Below are 21,391 nucleotides of genomic sequence, written 5' to 3'. Positions count from 1 at the left end.
TATACTTTATTAAACTATCTTTCCAGACTAATTGAGACTCTTCTAAATCCATCCATCCATCTGTTGTTTCATTGTCAGTCCATTGTACTATTACATTATAGGGTTAGGGTTATTATTTCAGTTGAATATCAGCTGGCTTCATTGGATATGACTCATCTTCTCTCTCACATTCAGGTCTAGTCAACTCAGTCTGAAAACAGGTTGGGACAAACTGGGACCTCAAAACACGTAATTTCTTTGATTTCAGGTCTGGGGTTGGTGTTGGGCTCTTATTGTTTGAGCACTGAAGCACAGAAAAGTGATTTATTTCTCTCTCTCATTGCTTTTGTCTCTCTGCAGCCTTTCAGAGTCTCTCACCCCCTCACTGCAGGATGACTTCCTGTCCAGCATGGCGGCGGTTAGGAGCAGACTCATAACTCTCAACTCCTCCATCACTGTTGTCATGACAATGCTACAGTCTGAAAACACACATCTCAATGACGCTGCACAGCAAAACACACAAACAGTTGCTCTGCTAGAGCAAACACACACTCTGCTACGCCGATATCAGGTAAACACAAAAACACACACACATAAACCTTTATTATGTCACACAACCCCAGTTCCTAAAAATATTGGATGCTGCGTAACATGTAGACAAAAACAGCAGTATGGACTTCTCAATCTTACATTGATACATTATTCACAGTTTTATTCTAATCTCATAGAGCAACATTTGATATGTTAAACCAAAATATGAGCTCATCTTTAATCTGATGGCAGCAACACGTCTCAGAAAAGCTGGGACAACAAAAGACTGGAAAAGTAAGTGGAACTAAAGAGAAACAGCTGGAGAAGCCTGATGGAACTAATAAGGTTACTCAGCAACAGATCAGTAACACCATAGGGTATAAAAAGAGCACCTTAAAGAGGCAGAGTCTCAGAAGTAAAGATGTGCAGAGGTTCAATAATCTTTAAAAGCTGAGTCTATGAACTGTGAAGCAGTTTTATAAAAAAATTCCTGAATGTAAAACTGACTTTGAATATTCATCATCTACAGAACATAATATCACTAGAAAATTTCTGAAGAAATTTTGATGGGTGCCCAGCTGCTGCCCGTCTTCTGCCCGTCCACACACACACACACAGAGAGACAGAGAAGCTGGTAGTTGCCAGATATTTCAAATCCAGTCTGAAAAATGAGATTTTGGGTTGTTCTGGTGAAATCTGCCCGCTTTAGATACATAAGGCCCGGTTGATCTGTTCAGAATAATGGAAAACATATGAGTCAGCGGCTGGCATGAACCTATTATCACAACTGATGTGTTGAAAGTAATGGAAACATGAGTTAGTGCGTGCTATCGCACGCATTTGTCTCGTCACCAGCTGCCATGAACCTGTTAATCTGTTCAGATTAATGAAAACATATGAGTGAATGCGCGCTATCGCGCGCATTTGTGTCGTCAGGGGCTGCCATGAACCTATTAATCTGTTCAGATTAATGAAAAACATGAGTTAGTGCGCGCTGTCGCGCGCATTTGTCTCATCAGGGGCTGGCATGAACCTGTTAATATGTTCTGAATAATGGAAATTTATGAGTTAGTGCGCGCTATCGCGCGCATTTGTCTCATCAGGGGCTGGCATGAACCTATTAATCTGTTCAGATTAATGGAAATTTATGAGTTAGTGCGCGCTGTCGCGCGCATTTGTGTCGTCAGGGGCTGCCATGAACCTATTAATCTGTTCAGATTAATGAAAAACATGAGTTAGTGCGCGCTATCGCGCGCATTTGTCTCATCAGGGGCTGGCATGAACCTATTAATCTGTTCAGATTAATGGAAATTTATGAGTTAGTGCGCGCTGTCGCGCGCATTTGTGTCGTCAGGGGCTGCCATGAACCTATTAATCTGTTCAGATTAATGAAAAACATGAGTTAGTGCGCGCTATCGCGCGCATTTGTCTCATCAGGGGCTGGCATGAACCTGTTAATATGTTCTGAATAATGAAAAACATGAGTTAGTGCGCGCTGTCGCGCGCATTTGTCTCATCAGGGGCTGGCATGAACCTATTAATCTGTTCAGATTAATGGAAATTTATGAGTTAGTGCGCGCTATCGCGCGCATTTGTGTCGTCAGGGGCTGCCATGAACCTATTAATCTGTTCAGATTAATGGAAATTTATGAGTTAGTGCGCGCTGTCGTGCGCATTTGTGTCGTCAGGGGCTGCCATGAACCTATTAATCTGTTCAGATTAATGAAAAACATGAGTTAGTGCGCGCTATCGCGCGCATTTGTCTCATCAGGGGCTGGCATGAACCTGTTAATATGTTCTGAATAATGGAAATTTATGAGTTAGTGCGCGCTATCGCGCGCATTTGTCTCATCAGGGGCTGGCATGAACCTATTAATCTGTTCAGATTAATGGAAATTTATGAGTTAGTGCGCGCTATCGTGCGCATTTGTGTCGTCAGGGGCTGCCATGAACCTATTAATCTGTTCAGATTAATGAAAAACATGAGTTAGTGCGCGCTATCGCGCGCATTTGTCTCATCAGGGGCTGGCATGAACCTGTTAATATGTTCTGAATAATGGAAATTTATGAGTTAGTGCGCGCTATCGCGCGCATTTGTCTCATCAGGGGCTGGCATGAACCTATTAATCTGTTCAGATTAACGAAAAACATGAGTTAGTGCGCGCTATCGCGCGCATTTGTGTCGTCAGGGGCTGCCATGAACCTATTAATCTGTTCAGATTAATGAAAAACATGAGTTAGTGCGCGCTATCGCGCGCATTTGTCTCATCAGGGGCTGGCATGAACCTGTTAATATGTTCTGAATAATGGAAATTTATGAGTTAGTGCGCGCTATCGCGCGCATTTGTCTCATCAGGGGCTGGCATGAACCTATTAATCTGTTCAGATTAACGAAAAACATGAGTTAGTGCGCGCTATCGCGCGCATTTGTCTCATCAGGGGCTGGCATGAACCTGTTAATATGTTCTGAATAATGGAAAACATGAGTGAACACAGGCTGGCATAAAGCTTTTACAATAGGGCCGCCATGTTGTTTCAAAAGGCCTGAAATGTCTTTTTGAAAGGAGCTGGAGCGAGGAAAATAATTTGAAGACCGTAAGAAGCAGAAGGCTTGGAGGAACGCAGCAATGTAGTTTTTATTTCAATGGAGTGAAAAAAATTTAAACGGCAGCAGGTTGAACACAGTTGAAACTGTCTCTGGCGTTCCACCAAATTTACATTGGAGTTAGTGAGAGAAATTGAAAGGTTTCTCTCGCTTCAAGGCTCATAGCTGAAATTCTGTAAATGTGAGCTATTTAGTAGTTACATCAGCTGAAAGAGGACAAGTGTACCTACATTTTAAGGTATAATTTGTTTGTCTGAGTTAAACAGCATGAAAGTTAGAGCCATTTGTTTGAATATCAGAAAAAGTTAAAATGATCAGTCTGCCACTCTAATCTTCTCATTCATAAAAATCAGGAAGGAGCAAAAATGTTCATGTTCTGTCATATTTCAGAATTGGCTTAATATTTGAAAAAAGCTGTATAATCACATAATAGCTGAATGTCTTGTGAACATTTTAAAGTTTGAATGATGTCTCTGTGATACCGTATGGCTGAGTTACTGCCCTCTAAAATAGGACAGTTTGGGGCTCGTTGAGTCTGGCCTCCTAATTAGTTGCTGTGGGCAACAGCTGCACGTGCCCACTGCCAAATCTGCACCTCACTTTGTCCCCTTAAAATCATGGGGTTTTCATTTTGAGCAAGAAATCTGGAACAAACGGTCGCTGTTCGAAAAGTAGAAGTCGTATCCGAATAATTCTTTCACCGTGAGCGCCAGAAGGGACGGGGGAAGCCAGCGGTGTAATTTTTGTTCTTCTAACCCCCGTGGCTCCTTTATTATGGCAGTTTTAAAATGATTTTTCCGACTGATTTCAGGCCTCGCCCGTTTTATAATGGGATTTAATGTTCCCTCTCTGCGCTCAGAGGGGATTTGTGAGAAATCTGTGAGGCCCAGCTCAATGACAGTCGCATTGGGTGAAAGACAACTAAAATACCTACGTTTTGATGTATAATTTATCCAGATCAGGCAGATATTTTGGACGTGAGAGGCATTTGTTTGAAAAATAATTTTTTAAAGATTTTTAGAGTGAGAGGTAGAGTGGAGGAGCCACAAAATGAGCTCCTCTGGACACCTAAAACGTAAACTGCCGTTGTGTCAAAGCCGTATAAGCTATTAACAAGCCCTTTACACCAGTTAAAGCTGAGTCTTTCCTGTCACACACAAACTTTGAATGATGTGTGTGTGACCTTGTATGGCTGAGTTCAGAGGCCTCCAAGGGGAGGCCGTTAAGGCCTTCTCCATTCATTTTCCCATTGACAATTTGCCCGCTTTTTCCCATTTATCCGCTATTCCGGTCGAGTAATGAGAGAGAAAAGTAATAGCACACTTCTGCCCATCGGCGCGCACGCAGCCATGTATTTTTTATTTGAGTCGGACCTTCGCTGTGGGACGAGTAGCGCGCCGAAAAACGGGCGGAAACGGAAGAATAACTAGAAAGAGCTGTTCCTGCGAAACAGCAGTGAGAATGCATTTTAAGTTGAATGGATTAGTTGAACATGCTCAAATAGCTGAATCTAGTTGAAATTTATCAGAAATCAAGTGAATAATAGTAAAAATGGCTTCAGTGTAATATACAGCAGGGAGTGGAAGAGTGATGTCATCAGTGACAGCAATGTTTGTCAACAGCTGCAGCTTAACGAGCTCTCTCCCTGTGTAACCTGCAGAAATTGCATATTTGGATACTATGACCTCCTGTGAGAAAACCGGAAGAGCGAGGAAAATAATTTGAAGACCGTAAGAAGCAGAAGGCTTGGAGGAACGCAGCAATGTAGTTTTTATTTGAATGGAGTGAAAAAAATTTAAACGGCAGCAGGTTGAACACAGTTGAACCTGTCTCTGGCGTTCCACCAAATTTACATTGGAGTTAGTGAGAGAAATTGAAAAGTTTCTCTCGCTTCAAGGCTCATAGCTGAAATTCTGTAAATGTGAGCTATTTAGTAGTTACATCAGCTGAAAGAGGACAAGTGTACCTACATTTTAAGGTATAATTTGTTTATGTGAGTTGAACAGTTTTAAAGTTAGAGCAATTTGTTTGAATATCAGAAAAAGTTAAAATGATCAGTCTGCCACTCTAATCTTCTCATGCATAAAAATCAAGAAGGAGCAAAAATGTTCATGTTTTTTAAACTGTCATATTTCAGAATTGGCTGAATATTTGAAAAATCTGTATAATCAGATAATAGCTGAATGTCTTGTGAACATTTTAAAATTTGAATGGTGTCTCTAGCTGAATGTATGCTCAACTAGTTAGGTTGGAAAGAGGAGGAAGTTTTTGAAGAGTTGAAAGAAATTGCCATTCATTTGAATGAGGGGAAAATTTGAATAAAAGTTAAATAGTTTAAAAAGTATAAAAGTTATAAACATGAAAAATAGTAGCCATCATCTCCTGAAGGAGCTGAACGTTTTGATACCAAATTTGTTGAAATCGGTCAAAGATTGTAGAACTAGTTGAGTGCCAAAAAACGTACGGAATAATAATAATAATAAAGGGAAACAGGAAAACAATAGTGAGAATGCCATGCATTCTCACAATAAGTATGAGCAATAGTAATATGTGTGCCCTGCCTATGGCATGGGGCACCCATAATTAAACATTCAGAAAATCTGCAGACATCTCTGTGAATGTCAGTCCTGGATGTCTGTGACCTTCAGGCCCTCAGGCACCCTATGTTCCCTGTTGGGAAAATATCCATCTTTTGATTTATAAATAAATGTTAGTAGGTCTGACCTGGTACATTTCTTACTGAACAGCAGCAGAATCGTTTTCCAGACATCATTTGCTGTCAGACTAATGGGATATAGTGCAACCATAAAGGGTATAAACTGATTCATTTCACCTGGCTTCAGAGATAAATTCAGCTGACTATTGTTTGTAGAGCAATGGAAATATCTTCGACGTTGAATAAAAATACTTCCTAATGTAAGCCTGTATAAAATGAGAGGTATTGGTCACCATAACTGAACCAGTTCCAGGCTCCACAGCCTCTAATTCAGAGAGGCCATCACAAACCAGTTAGTTAGACTGGGGATGGCAGTTCTTGATTTTCTATCACGAACAAGTTATTCTACATGAGTATTTCTCCATCTCAATCCTGTTTTTCATCAGCCATGATGTATTTATGTTGTTCTTCCTGGGTTTGCAGTGTCATTGAACCTGTACAAGGTGCCAAAAGAAGGATCATAAATGTAGTTTATTAACCCGGTCAGTTATTTTAACCCCTTACCCTAACACCAGCTGACCGGAGCTCTTCATGTGTTTTTATTTTCCGTCAGTCGACCCATCAGAAACTGAATGCTGAGCATCGGTCTTTGGGCCGCCTAATGGATGACAGCCAACTACTGCTGGAGGATGCCGTCACTATGACGTCAGCTTTAACCAACAGCTCTGCAGTAAGTTGTTCTATTCAGTTGTTCTGTGATAACCCACTGAGGAACGTCCATAATGACTCACCTGGTCAGCAGGTGGAGGCGTTGGGCGCCCAGCTGGATCAGTGGCGCCCGCTGCTCAGGAAACACGTGGACAATCTGGTTGTTGGGCTAAAAATAACAGAGGCTCTGGAGAACATTTATCGTGCAGAAAGCTATGCCCACCGGCTTCAGAGCCACGCCCATTCCCTCCACAGGTACAAAAGTGTGCATGTTATTGTGTGTGCACATTTCTGCTGTTTCTGTATTCACAAACACAACTTTTCCCGCTCAGCTCTCTGTCATCAGTCTGTAACAAGTCTTGGAACAGCAGCCAATTGGCTCAGCTTGGTTATGACATCTTAGAGCAAGTTAACACCGCCCAGCAGACCGCCTCAGCCGGCCTCATCTCAGCCGCCGTCGCTCTCAACATGGTACTCACAGTTTCATGTTGCTCAGGTGTACACTGACGACTGCAAATCACAGCTGTCTGTCCAGATGTCTGTATGCCTAACGCTGAAGTGCATGTGTGTTTCAGACCATCCAATCAGAGAAGACTCTGTCAGCAGAGGGTGGAGCCAAACTGAACGTCTCTTCTGCTGTTTTAGAGGAAAGTCTGCAAATCAACGCGGCTGCTGAAGGTTTGCTTACTTGATTCCTTTGTGTGGATAAAAACTTTAAACAGACTCATTGAAGAAACCATGTGTCACATGATCATGTGACTTTTACGTTAAAGCTTCTGGACCTCTTGTGTTCATCTCAGCAACCTTGTCTGATTCTGCCATCCATACAAACAAGGCAGTCTCAGTCCAGGCTTCTCACTGCTGGTTCAGTAACCAGCACCTCTAAGGCTGAAAATACAGCTGCTGTTTCGCTTTTCGTTCAAGTAAGCAAGTGTCATCCATTCCAGATTTACAGGATGCAAGCAGAAGCGCTCTCATAAACGGTAAACATGACGTTAGTAGTTAGCATTTAGTTGATCTTAATATCACGACAGAAAAAGCAACCTTTATAGTATCATAGATGGTATGTGAAGCCCCTAAACTAAGCACAGCGCAAAACATCAAAAGTCAGCTTACACACCCCTAGCAGTTACCTACTTATGGCTGCGTCTGTACACATGAAGAGATGCACAACCAACGCACCAAAGGCAGCCATGATCAACACGCGTAGTTAGCAGCAACTGTATTTGAAGCCTAACACCCTAACTTCCCAAACTCACTCTGACTCTGGACTAAAACAGATATTAAACCTGTTTAAATATAATTACATGTCAAACCCTCAGCTGTGATGAGGAGGCTAAACCTTCTTTTCATGAATGTATGAAACTAGTAGAAACGTCTGTTTCCATTTTCACCTGTCGTGTTTAAAGACATTTCTTTATTATTTATACATTTTCTTCTCTCATTAAGATTTGCGACTGAATGTTTCCATGGTAACCACCAGACTGCGATTGATCGGAGACCGTATTTATAACTCCAGTCTCGTCCTCCGTCAGCCAATCAGAGCTCTGCAGAGCCTCCCTTATGGTGAGACAGCTAATGCTCAGATACACTAAGTGTATCAGTGTATTGATCTATCTGTGCATTGATCTACTGGTGTATTAATCTACTGGTGTTTTGATCTATTCACATATTGCCATATTGATTATGTGCGTCAGGATCATCTGTGTCACTGCAGCAGGCTCAGACTGCAGCAACACACTCCGGTCTGCAGGAGGCAATGCATCGGCTGCAGAGACTCAGAGAGCAGCTGAAGAACTCTACTTCAGTGGTCGAAAACACTAACAGCACCGTGAGAGAAACCAACCTCCTCATGACTCACACACATACTTCAGGTCTGTCAGCAACACTGAACTTTCAAACAATAACAAAAAAGCTGTATAAAGGTTAACACTTCCTGTTTCCTGTGTGCTCAGCCAATGAGGCGCAGCTCAAGCTGGAGGAGGCGGAGCATCGCACTCAGCATCTGATGGAGAAAATAAAGCCGCTAAGCATGCTTGGAGAAATGCTGAGCAGAAACTTGTCTGATATCAGAGAGTTGATCGATCAGGCCAGAAGACAGGCAGCTTCGGTACACAAACACACACGACTACAACCTAAGACACAGAACTCCACATTTTACACTTCAGTTCCTGGAGGAAATTATAAATGACCGGCCACGGGCGGGCCCCCTTCTGACAGCAGCGTCAACACCTGTGGAGGGCCTACCCGGTTGATCCTGCCAGTTGCATATGTCTCAAAGATTAAGCCATGCAAGTTTAAGAACGCATGGCCAGTACCGTGAAACTGTACATGGGGGGGGGGGGGCAGCTCCTTGCCATGACCAAGCTGCACCGAGTCTTGAGCAAGGTACTGTACCAGATTGGTGACCAAATTCCAGTTCACCAGATGACTATGTTTGTGTGGAATACCAATGCACTGAGGTAGTCTGAAATAACTTTAAAGAAATTCTCAATTCCATCTGGTTGATTCAGTAGCACATAATAGACTGAAAAATAAAAACTTAACAAATATATTAAATGCAACTATCTCAACTTCTCTCACATAAGAAAACATAGTAAGCATAGAGTTTTCATATTATTTTACAGTTAACACACTTGACTGTGTACAATTAATCAGAATAGACAGTCAGGACTACAATTGTTCTTTTAATTATAGTGCTTTAATTAGGGTATGGCTTTCCTGTATTTTCTCTAACTATACCAGACGGTCCTTGCACTGGTTTCACCTAGGGATAGATAGTTTCCCAGTCTTTATTGTTGCTGCATTATATATAAATAAGGGATTAAATGCTTTAAAATAAGGGATTACAGATGATAGTTTCCAATTTCATGAAGGAAGAGGAGAAGGAGAGGTTATTCATTAACCCGTATGATAGACTTTTCAGCAGTCAGGATGATGACTATGATAACGTGGTCATGTGACATCATCAGATAAAGGTGGCGGTGCAGGCGGATGGAGACTGTGTTCGTTCCTACAGACCACAGATTCAGTCCAGCAACTTCAACACTCTGAGTCTGACCCTGAAAACAACCCGTCCAGATAACCTGCTCTTCTACCTGGGCAGCAACACCACGGTACGCACACATACACACACTTCTGTGTAATGAGCATGTGCAGACGTAGGAAGTTTCTGGCAGTTTGTACGGTTCAGTTTAACAGGAGGAAATCTTGTCGTCTGAACTTTGTAGACCAAAGTGAGCAGGTGTTTCCTCATCTTTTCCCTGAAACATGAAAACAGAACAACCAAACACCTCCAAACCTACAGTAATAGATTCTGTGATTCCAAGCTCAGACCATTTTTCTTAACACGGGAGATGTCTGTTGCTTGGTTAAGTTCATTACAGGTGTCAGAACCAGTTTTTATGTTGCTTTGCCACAACGCTGGTCATTTTGACTCTTTGAATCCTTTTTACGTTTCAAACTCAATGAGCCCAACCCACAACTGTGTTTGGAAGTTCCACGACAAAACATACACCAGAACAGTTGTCAGTCAGGCTGTGACCTTATCCGTATGTCTTCTGTTAGACACCTGTTGATCTGATGTGAAAAATTGCCAGTAAATTGGACCAGGACTAAATGTCCAGTTTGATCCAGACCAGCAGGTGAACACACTCGAGTGAAACTTTTGTTTTAGGTTGACTTCCTGGTTGTAGAGATGCATGATGGGAAGGTTTCCCTGTTGTGGAATGTGGGTTCAGGAAGCACACGTCTGGAATTTCCTGGAATGGACATCACCAACAACAAATGGACCAGAATCAATGCTACACGGTAAAACACAGCGATTACATGATCGCAACTGATTATATCATTTAAATAGAAACTGCAGCCAAACCTGAATTACTAAGTGTCATCTATGTAATGATGTCATGTGGTGATGTCATGCTGTCAGGTTTGGAGCCCACGGCTCTCTGTCCGTCCATCAGCTGGACTCTGAATCAGCTCCATTGCCCACAGTAACGACATCATCACCAGGATCGTCCCGAGTTTTAGATATCGACAGAAACACGGTGATCTACATCGGAGGAGTGGGAGCTCACGCTCAGGTAACACGCCAGGTGTGTGGATAGGTAAACAGGTGATAACAGTGGGTGTGTGAACAGGTTAACAGGTGATAACAGTGGGTGTGTGAACAGGTAAACAGGTGATAACAGTGGGTGTGTGAACAGGTAAACAGGTGATAACAGTGGGTGTGTGAACAGGTTAACAGGTGATAACAGTGGGTGTGTGAACAGGTAAACAGGTGATAACAGTGGGTGTGTGAACAGGTTAACAGGTGATAACAGTGGGTGTGTGAACAGGTAAACAGGTGATAACAGTGGGTGTGTGAACAGGTAAACAGGTGATAACAGTGGGTGTGTGAACAGGTAAACAGGTGATAACAGTGTGTGTGTGAACAGGTAAACAGGTGATAACAGTGGGTGTGTGAACAGGTAAACAGGTGATAACAGTGGGTGTGTAAACAGGTGATAACAGTGTGTGTGTGAACAGGTAAACAGGTGATAACAGTGGGTGTGTGAACAGGTAAACAGGTGATAACAGTGGGTGTGTGAACAGGTAAACAGGTGATAACAGTGGGTGTGTGAACAGGTAAACAGGTGATAACAGTGGGTGTGTGAACAGGTAAACAGGTGATAACAGTGGGTGTGTGAACAGGTAAACAGGTGATAACAGTGTGTGTGTGAACAGGTAAACAGGTGATAACAGTGTGTGTGTGAACAGGTAAACAGGTGATAACAGTGGGTGTGTGAACAGGTAAACAGGTGATAACAGTGGGTGTGTGAACAGGTAAACAGGTGATAACAGTGGGTGTGTGAACAGGTAAACAGGTGATAACAGTGTGTGTGTGAACAGGTAAACAGGTGATAACAGTGGGTGTGTGAACAGGTAAACAGGTGATAATAGTGGGTGTGTGAACAGGTAAACAGGTGATAACAGTGGGTGTGTGAACAGGTAAACAGGTGATAACAGTGGGTGTGTGAACAGGTAAACAGGTGATAACAGTGGGTGTGTGAACAGGTAAACAGGTGATAACAGTGTGTGTGTGAACAGGTAAACAGGTGATAACAGTGGGTGTGTGAACAGGTAAACAGGTGATAACAGTGTGTGTGTGAACAGGTAAACAGGTGATAACAGTGGGTGTGTGAACAGGTAAACAGGTGATAACAGTGTGTGTGTGAACAGGTAAACAGGTGATAACAGTGGGTGTGTGAACAGGTAAACAGGTGATAACAGTGGGTGTGTGAACAGGTAAACAGGTGATAACAGTGTGTGTGTGAACAGGTAAACAGGTGATAACAGTGTGTGTGTGAACAGGTAAACAGGTGATAACAGTGGGTGTGTGAACAGGTAAACAGGTGATAACAGTGTGTGTGTGAACAGGTAAACAGGTGATAACAGTGGGTGTGTGAACAGGTAAACAGGTGATAACAGTGGGTGTGTGAACAGGTAAACAGGTGATAACAGTGGGTGTGTGAACAGGTAAACAGGTGATAACAGTGGGTGTGTGAACAGGTAAACAGGTGATAACAGTGTGTGTGTGAACAGGTAAACAGGTGATAACAGTGGGTGTGTGAACAGGTAAACAGGTGATAATAGTGGGTGTGTGAACAGGTAAACAGGTGATAACAGTGGGTGTGTGAACAGGTAAACAGGTGATAATAGTGGGTGTGTGAACAGGTAAACAGGTGATAACAGTGAGTGTGTGTGATGTCAGCATCCTTCACAGCTACAAACTTCCTCTTTCCACGGCTGCCTCGGTGAAGCGTCGCTTAATGAGAGAAACGTCGGACTGTGGAACTACAACAGCAGAGAGGGCAGGTGCAGAGGCTGTTTCAGCAGGTACAGAGCAGGTTTCATCTGTCTGGGTTTTACCTGTCTGTGTCTCCACTGTCAGTCTCACCTGTCTGTGTCTCACCTGTCTGTCTCACCTGTCTGTGTCTCCACTGTCAGTCTCACCTGTCTGTGTCTCACCTGTCTATCTCACCTGTCTGTCTCACCTGTCTGTGTCTCCACTGTCAGTCTCACCTGTCTGTGTCTCACCTGTCTATCTCACCTGTCTGTCTCACCTGTCTGTGTCTCACCTGTCTATCTCACCTGTCTGTCTCACCTGTCTGTGTCTCCACTGTCAGTCTCACCTGTCTATCTCACCTGTCAGTGTCTCACCTGTCTGTGTCTCCACTGTCAGTCTCACCTGTCTGTGTCTCACCTGTCTATCTCACCTGTCAGTGTCTCACCTGTCTGTCTCACCTGTCTGTGTCTCCACTGTCAGTCTCACCTGTCTGTGTCTCACCTGTCTGTCTCACCTGTCAGTGTCTCACCTGTCTGTCTCACCTGTCTGTCTCACCTGTCTGTGTCTCACCTGTCAGTCTCACCTGTCTGTGTCTCACCTGTCAGTCTCACCTGTCTGTGTCTCACCTGTCTATCTCACCTGTCAGTGTCTCACCTGTCTATCTCACCTGTCAGTGTCTCACCTGTCTGTCTCACCTGTCTGCGTCTCACCTGTCTGTGTCTCACCTGTCAGTCTCACCTGTCTGTGTCTCACCTGTCTGCGTCTCACCTGTCTGTGTCTCACCTGTCAGTCTCACCTGTCTGTGTCTCACCTGTCTGTCTCACCTGTCAGTGTCTCACCTGTCTGTCTCACCTGTCTGCGTCTCACCTGTCAGTCTCACCTGTCAGTGTCTCACCTGTCTATCTCACCTGTCAGTGTCTCACCTGTCTGTCTCACCTGTCTGCGTCTCACCTGTCTGTCTCAGCCCCCAGGCAGAAGAGACGTCCTTCTACTTTGACGGTTCCGGCTTCTCATTTGTCCAGAAGTCCCTGCGAGCGACATCCACTTCCATTGTGCTGTTGTTTAAAACTCTGTCTCCAGGTGGACTGCTGCTCTACCTGGCCTCCAACAACACTGTAGGACACACACACACACAACCGCACCAATGAGGTATTTTTTGTGACAAAAACACATACAACCTTACTTCCTGTCTCCTTTAGAGGGACTTTCTTTCTATAGAGCTGGTAGAGGGGCGCATTCGTCTGAGCTTTGACCTCGGCTCAGGTGTTCTGGTCCAGAACTCAAACAGGAAGTACAACACAGGAGTTTGGTACAAGATCACACTGCAGAGAAACAAGCGTAAAGGTAATTCAACTGCTGCCACAGCTGCAGTGTTTGAATTAGATTTGATTGACATAAATCAGAGTTTACTAGTTTGTTGAGAACAGAGACTCTGAGTTGTACTGGAAGTCTAAGGTGTACAGAGAGAAGAGAATTTGTGAGAGCACAGCCCCCTGTGGTGCTCCTGTGCTGCAGGATCGTGTATCTGAGAAACCACCTTCTCAAATATACAACCCTTCAGTCTCACAAACTGTGGTCTGTTTGCCAGGTAGCCAATAATCCAGGTGGTTGTAGAGGCATCCTGCAGCTTCTTACATACCAGTCTGTAAATAAGTCTTGTTGTCAGGGTTACTTATGACAATAAATGTTAATCAGCACCAGTGGCAGTTATTTAAGAAGCAAAAATCTATGTTTATTCTCAAATCTCAAGATGATACTTAGAAAAAGACAAACACAGTATGATCACAGTTACTGGAACAGCGCCAGTACAGCCCCGTTCTAGATATGGAATTACTGCTCTGACTGTAGCATTTGGTGGTAACGCTGTGGTGTTTCGTAGTAATGATAAAACTTTGTGACGTATCCAGGTTACCTGTCCATCATGGCAGCCGACCAGTCTTCTGCAAAGGAGGTGTTGGAGGCAGAGTCTCCAGGAACGGCTTCAGACCTGAACCGCTCTGACCTTGACCCTATCTACATTGGAGGACTTCCTTCTTCTAGACCAATCAGGTAATGTATCAGCAGGTTAAGATGATGTGAAGACAGGTTGTGTTGGCTGTGTTCCTCAGTCAGCTTTCTCTCTTCCTGCTAGGCGACAGGTGGTGTCTAGGTCATACATCGGTTGTATAAAGAATGTGGAGATTGCTCGCTCCAACTTTGACCTGCTGAGAAATGCATACGGAGTCCGGAAGGGTTGCATTCTAAAGGTAAATCTTGTACTAAAGCATATATGTGCTGATTGATACACCCATATATTCATGGATAGCCAGGAATGAGTTTACTCATAGCCCATCATTTGTGTGCTCAGACATTGGAATTCTCCAGAGTGGAAGAGAGGATTATTTCCCTTCTCTTTCATGAGAGGGAAAGAAATCAGACAATTATTTGCGCTAATTTGTTGAGAGTACCCAGTCTTGCTGAAGTCTGTGGGTGCAGAGCTGCAAATTGGGTTACCTGGGAACTCCACTGTCCCATAGGTGGACCAGGAGGGGTGTTATTGAGAGAAAATGGCAAGGGTTAGGGGGCTCAATCAATTAAGAGAGAGGCTTAAGAATCGCTGTTTAGCCTTTTGCTCACATAACCCAATATTGGATAAGTGTCAGAAGATGGATGGATGGATGGATGGTTTCTTGTGTTTGTTTCACAATGAATGCCTTCTGCTCTTTATAAAAGATGCACTAAGAAAAAAAGAAAAGTAACTTACAACAAATGTCGTCTTACAGCACCTTAGAGTCAAATTAATTTTATTACAATCTTAATCCAATCAATCAAAATCAAAATATTCCTAGCTAAGGAAACCAACAGATTGCACTGAAATTTCTCTTTGATCCAATCCCTCATCCTGAGTGTGCACCAGGGGACTGTGGAGATAATTATAATAATGATAATAATGTCAACTCACAGTCCACATAAATAAAGATTCCCGAGCCTGAGCTGTTCATTGTTCGTGACGACAAAATCTGTGTGGCGTAGCTCCATGTCATGTACAGTTTCAAACAGTAAGCTGGTGTCGTTGAATTAACTGAGCAATTGCTGTTAAACTCTGCACAGAAGAGGAACATAGTTGTTGAACCACCTTAAAACAACAGGAATGATGGTAGTGCATATCTCTGTACTGTGCTGTGAAAGGTCAATAATCAATCACCCATGCAGATTGATTGACTAACTGATTGATCTTTCAGGCAGTGAGGAGCATGTCGGTGTTGCGCGGAGGTTTCATTCAGATCACTCCTCCATCTTTCAGTCATGAGGTGGAGCTTCTGTTTTCCTTTTCCTCCAACAACCAGTCAGGAGTCCTCCTGGCTGCATTCAGTGATAACCGCGCACAAAGACAGGTGAGACTCACAGAGGTTAAATGACAACACATTATCCTGAGTGATGAGTAATCTGGATAACTCTCTGTGTGCAGCACTTCCTGTCTGTTCACCTGGTCTCAGGTGGTGTGGAGGCAGAGCTTGGTGATATGGGCGGCGCTACTCAGAGTGTCACAGTGATGAATCCTGATGGAGGATCTTTCAGTGATGGAACTGAACACTCAGTGATTATTACTATTAACAGGAAGTAAGTGTTACCATAGAAAACTGCCCCTCTAAACCCACCTGTCCTACCTGTGTGATGGTCTCACCTGTCTGCTTCTCAGATCTCTGTCTGTGCAGGTGGATGATGATCACCTGAAGTCTGTCTTGCTGTTGCCGGGAGGATTTTCTCGTTTATCTCAATCCTTTTTCATTGGTGGGCTGCCACAGGACAAAGAGTCACGTCTGCCAATCAGATTGCGCGATTTTTCCCGGTCATTCAGAGGCTGCATCCAATACCTGGTGATGGGCAGACGGTAAGTCCAGCCCTCACACACCTGGTGGTTGTGTCCTGCTCCTCTGTTTGGTTAACTGTTTCGTCTCTCTACAGGCTTGTCGATCTATCAGCCGCTGTTAGGTATGAGGGGGTGGAGCTTGACAGCTGTTTCTTGGATGAGAGGACTTCTGGTAAGGTGCTTCCTGAGGAGTATGATCTAGAACCAACACCTGACCCCGCACTCCTGACTTTAGCTCCTCCCACTCACTTGAGTGCCATGACACCAGGAGCACTATCGGTAATAAGTTTTCTTATTTATAAATGGAGATATACCCACAGAATTCCATTGATTATTGATCTGAATATCAATCAGTATGTCTGCTTATTGGTTATTGATCTGTTTGTGATGCAGTGTGCGTCAGAGGCAGAGCCAACATTTCTGCCATCAGCAGTTCAGTTTGGTTTGTCTAGACACAGTCACATGGCTTACACTGTGAACCCTCATACAGTCAGAAAGAGGTCAGTCTCCATGACAACAAGGTGGGCGGGGCTATGGTCTGTTATTCTTTATATGAGACAAATTCTCTAATAAATCTGTTGTTGTGTCTCATTTTTACTCATCCCCAGTGTGTCAGTAAGGTTGTCTGTTCGGAGTTGGGCTCTGAACGGGTTGATTCTCCTCCTGTCTGACTCCAAACAGATGGACTATGTTGTCCTCAGTTTCAGAGGGGGGAGGGTAAGATTGTCAGCTGACCTGGGCAAAGGCCCTGCCACCATCACCTCATCTAATGCTGTTAATGATGGAGAGTGGCACACTGTAAGTTAATCACACATTTGAACATTAAGAAGTTTAGCAGTTTTTAGTATTGGAACGTGTCAGTTTGATTGCTGTCTAACTGTCACAGGTGAGTGCAGAGGTGAGCCGGCGGTCAGTGTCCGTGTCTGTTGACGGTTTGCATCCAGACTCCGTTTCAATCAAAGGAAACCAACTGGATGTGAACAACAAACTTTACCTTGGAGGACTACCTCACGGTGTGACTACCAAGAGGATCAATGTATGACTACTCATCATTTTGTTGCAGTATACACATCAAGTACAAAGTTCCACCACAAGTTCAAGTTATTTTACCCTGTCCCACCCAGAATAGAAATTTCTTTGAATGGTGACGGATTCAACTTTTATTTCAGCTTCAGTTTAAGCACCCTGCTGCAGCTCCAGTTGTTTCAAAGATATCACCTGAGTCAGTTTGACATCAAGCTCTTCTGCATTAACATGGGAGTTCATATCTCTTCTTTTTTTCTCTCTGTCTCAGATCAGCAGCAGTTTCCCAGGTTGTGTTCGATCAGTCAGTCTAAACAGTGCCATGTTGGATCTGTCCAAGCCAGTCTCACAGCATGATGTTGGTCCCTGTTTCACCAAGGACCAGAGAGGAAGTTACTTTAATGGCAGTGGATATGCTGAACTGAGTGAGTGTAAAATGAAGACAAAATAGTGTAGTGTTAAGATTGCTGCCCTTCATGTGGCTGACCAGAGTTCAAATGCTGACTCCCTCCTTGCATGAAAGGTACTACCTCCAGTAGGGGTCCTTAGGCAAAACCCCCTTATGCTACCAACCTACCTGGGATGTAAGTGTAAGTTGCTCTGGATAAAAGTGTCTGCCAAATGCATAAACATAAATAGATTTATTTAGCTGTGAGACGTCTGATCTTCAGGGACATGTGAATTAAATCTGCCTGCAGTTTGTTCATTGTTATCAGTCCAGCTCTCAGCATTGACACATACATTAGTACCCAAATGGAATTTATTTATTTGTGGTATTGATAATCATGGATGGATGGATGGTTGATGAACATATGGATGGATGAATGATGGAACAGATGGACAGTTGGAAAGTGTGGTATGGACTGTGAAAAGTTATTACTGTGAGTGATTAGTGTTTGTATGAGGAGTTACAGCACAGACTTGAAATATTTCATCCAGGGATACGAGAATAAATGATCACTGTGTATCTGTTACTGTTTACACAGTGAAAACGTTGATGTGATCATCTCTGATGTGTGTGTGCAGTGCACGATGGGTATAAAGTTGGCTCTGACATGTCAGTGTCTCTGGAGTTTCGAACAAGCCATTCAGATGGAGTCTTTCTAGGAATCAGCAGTGCAAAGGTTGATGCCATCGGACTGGAAATGGTTGACGGACAGGTGAGCAGTTAGTTATCAACTGACCATTCCGAAACAGTAAAAGTAATTTTATTGAAACTGTGATGATTTATTATCCTGAAGAAGCTGCATGAGTTATCCAGGTGTGGCTATTACATTTACCTGAACAGATAAAGTCATACCTGTGTGTCTTCTCAGGTGGTTTTTAATGTTAATAATGGGGCAGGCAGAGTGTCGGTGCATTCAACTGGTCAGATGCTGTGTGATGGACAGTGGCACCGACTGCTGGCCCGAAAAACCAAGCATGTCTTGATTCTGAGTGTAGATGGACGGAAATACACCACCTCAAACCCATACCCACAATCCACTTCTGCTGAGACCAACAACCCTGTTTACCTTGGAGGATATCCAGGTGAAAACTACAGTGATGTTATAAAAACAGTTCAGTCTCTTTCAGTTCTCATGTTTTACTTATAACATAAAAACACCTGTTCCTCACCAGATCTTAAGACTCAGTAAATCTAACCTCCTCTTTGTTATTATTTATTGAACAAAAACAGCCCCACCCCCAGTGCTGTATGGTTGCCTGCCTCTAAATTCTAACAGCATAACATTGGCTATAGAGGCCTGGGGGGTGCTGTGGAGGGTCTCCACTGTCTATGAGCAGTGGAGATGGTGCAGCTATGCTGTGTTTCCCCCTCCTCCCCATTTTAACTGCACTTTAACTATCATATAATCAAATTACACTGCATTTTATACACCCTCACACACACACACACACCATCAGCAAGCAGGAGTGATGAGGGGGGAGGTCCTCCCACACCGCCATTTCTTATCTTGGCATGGGGCGGAGGTACCAGGAGGGGGGACTTGTCCTCTGGTTCTTTGTCTGGCCTCACTGCATCTCTGGGGGGTGTCTGCTCCGCCTCAAAGCCCTCTCCGCCTGGTAGGTGGAGTTCCCTGGAGAGTGTGGATGTGTGCCTAGATGTCCATTCTCTTTTGTCTCTGTGAGGGTGTGTCTTTGTTTATCTGAGTGAATGTGTCTTTGTGTCTGAATGAGGGACCGTCTATGTGTCGTGTGCATGGTTGTCCACTGTTAGGCCTGGGTTCGTGTGCCTGTTGTCCTCTGGCCTGTCTGAGCTGTTTCCTCGTGAAGTTTCCTCGCCTACTCCTCGTCCACTCTTACGCATCCCTGCTACTCTCAACACAGCATTTCAGTCAGGCTGAGGTCTGGACTCTGACTGGACCATTGCAACACCTTGATTCTTCTCTTTTTCCCACATTCTGCTGTAGATCTGCTGCTGTGTTTGGGATCTTTGTCCTGTTGATGAGCCAGTTTCAGCCCAGCTTTAGCTGTGGGACAGATGGCCTCACATTTGACCAAATTAATCTTCAATTCGTGCATCATTTAAGTCAAACAGAATAATGTCAGAATAATTATGGGGTATGATGTATATATTTATCTATGATTGCTTTAAAGTAATTAAATACACAATCCATTATTCAAGCAAACTTGATTCGAATAACAGCGGCCTATTTTACGAAACTCCTATGACTGATCTGGATCACTCGTAAATTCTGTTCGTACCTGAAAGAAAACTTAAGATATGAAAACATTGGTGAATGCGCAAATTCTCTGAAATAACTCGTAAGCATGACTTAAGAACAAATCTGTTCGTACAAACGGTTCTTCCATGAGGCCCATTGTTCCAGAAGTCTTGAGCTTTGTTCAGATGCAGCTTTGCAAACCTAAGCTGTGCTGCCATGTTCTTTTTAGAGAGAAGAGGCTTTCTCCTGCAGCCCTTCCAAACAAGCCATCCTTGTTCAGCCTTTTTCTAACTGTGCTGCCATGACCTTTAACCTTTAACATGCTAACTGAGGCCTGTAGAGTCTGAGATGTAGCTCTGGGCTTTTTCACCTTGGGGTGACCTTTAACCTTTAACATGCTAACTGAGGCCTGTAGAGTCTGAGATGTAGCTCTGGGCTTCTTCACCTTGGGGTGACCTTTAACCTTTAACATGCTAACTGAGGCCTGTAGAGTCTGAGATGTAGCTCTGGGCTTCTTCACCTTGGGGTGACCTTTAACCTTTAACATGCTAACTGAGGCCTGTAGAGTCTGAGATGTAGCTCTGGGCTTCTTCACCTTGGGGTGACCTTTAACCTTTAGCATGCTAACTGAGGCCTGTAGAGTCTGAGATGCAGCTCTGGGCTTCTTCACCTTGGGGTGAACTTGCTGGGACGTCCACTCCTGGGAAGATTGACAGCTGTCCTGAATGTTTTCCACTTGTGAATAATCTTTCTCTCTGTAGAATGATGGACTCCAGATAGTTTGGAAATGGCCTTATAACCCTTCCCAGACTGATGGGCAGCAGCAGCTGCTTCTCTAAGATCACTTTTATAGAGCTGCTCACACTGACTGAGGATCAGTTAATCAGAGCATTGATCAGTTAATCAGAGCGTTGATCAGCAGCACCTGGCTGCTACTTACCCTCTTAATTCAATTCATCCATCCATCCATTTTCTATACCGACAGTCCATTAATCGGGTACCGGGTGGTCTGGAGCCTATCCCAGCAGTCATTGGGCGAAAGGCGTAATTCAATTCAATTCAATTCAATTCAATTTTATTTATATAGCGCCAAATTACAATTGTCATCTCAAGGCACTTAAATAATATAGTCCAATTCAAGCCAATTGGAATTAATTGTAATCATAATTCATGAAATCCAATAAATTCATTTAAAAATAATCCAATTAATTCATATAGAGCCAATTCGAAAAAATAATATCTTAGCTAAGGATCCTAGCTAAGAATTCCTGTGGAAGCAGTAAGGGTTCACTTAGTTTTTCACACACAGCTTCCATGTTTTGTCTCAGTTTTTGTTCAATAAATAATGACAGTGTGATATGTCATGTGTTGAGTTTTAACACTTCATGAGGAACAGGTGAGGTTATTATGTCCAGATAATAAAACCCAAGAACTGATGATTGGTGAACTTTTTTTTTTTGTACGTTGTAACATGAATCTTGGCAAAGGGAAATCTAATCTAATCATCAGCTGGACCTCAAAATTCTAATCAAAGCGTTTCTAA

The 21,391-nt window shown here is 43.5% G+C and overlaps 1 protein-coding gene across 1 annotated transcript in view; it reads left to right on the top strand.

The window, feature by feature from the left end:
• Window positions 1-21,391, top strand: part of lama1 (laminin, alpha 1) — a 43,712-nt gene that overhangs the window by 22,120 nt on the left and 201 nt on the right. Inside the window, exons 38-63 of the mRNA XM_072378980.1 lie at window positions 340-550; window positions 6,385-6,501; window positions 6,571-6,734; window positions 6,812-6,950; window positions 7,055-7,157; window positions 7,929-8,045; window positions 8,177-8,353; window positions 8,435-8,589; window positions 9,452-9,595; window positions 10,156-10,289; window positions 10,411-10,564; window positions 12,235-12,359; window positions 13,274-13,424; window positions 13,509-13,653; window positions 14,217-14,358; window positions 14,441-14,555; window positions 15,531-15,683; window positions 15,758-15,909; window positions 15,989-16,180; window positions 16,255-16,438; window positions 16,553-16,659; window positions 16,768-16,957; window positions 17,046-17,195; window positions 17,454-17,607; window positions 18,209-18,342; window positions 18,499-18,712. Of these exons, the coding sequence (XP_072235081.1) occupies window positions 340-550; window positions 6,385-6,501; window positions 6,571-6,734; window positions 6,812-6,950; window positions 7,055-7,157; window positions 7,929-8,045; window positions 8,177-8,353; window positions 8,435-8,589; window positions 9,452-9,595; window positions 10,156-10,289; window positions 10,411-10,564; window positions 12,235-12,359; window positions 13,274-13,424; window positions 13,509-13,653; window positions 14,217-14,358; window positions 14,441-14,555; window positions 15,531-15,683; window positions 15,758-15,909; window positions 15,989-16,180; window positions 16,255-16,438; window positions 16,553-16,659; window positions 16,768-16,957; window positions 17,046-17,195; window positions 17,454-17,607; window positions 18,209-18,342; window positions 18,499-18,712 (3,923 nt within the window). The remainder of the gene's footprint in view (window positions 1-339; window positions 551-6,384; window positions 6,502-6,570; window positions 6,735-6,811; window positions 6,951-7,054; window positions 7,158-7,928; window positions 8,046-8,176; window positions 8,354-8,434; window positions 8,590-9,451; window positions 9,596-10,155; window positions 10,290-10,410; window positions 10,565-12,234; window positions 12,360-13,273; window positions 13,425-13,508; window positions 13,654-14,216; window positions 14,359-14,440; window positions 14,556-15,530; window positions 15,684-15,757; window positions 15,910-15,988; window positions 16,181-16,254; window positions 16,439-16,552; window positions 16,660-16,767; window positions 16,958-17,045; window positions 17,196-17,453; window positions 17,608-18,208; window positions 18,343-18,498; window positions 18,713-21,391) is intronic.

Source organism: Leuresthes tenuis, unplaced genomic scaffold (assembly GCF_036924035.1).
Source record: "Leuresthes tenuis unplaced genomic scaffold, fLeuTen1.0.hap1 SCAF_24, whole genome shotgun sequence".
NCBI classification, from domain to species: domain Eukaryota; kingdom Metazoa; phylum Chordata; class Actinopteri; order Atheriniformes; family Atherinopsidae; genus Leuresthes; species Leuresthes tenuis.
This window is presented reverse-complemented; position numbering and strand designations above follow the sequence as displayed.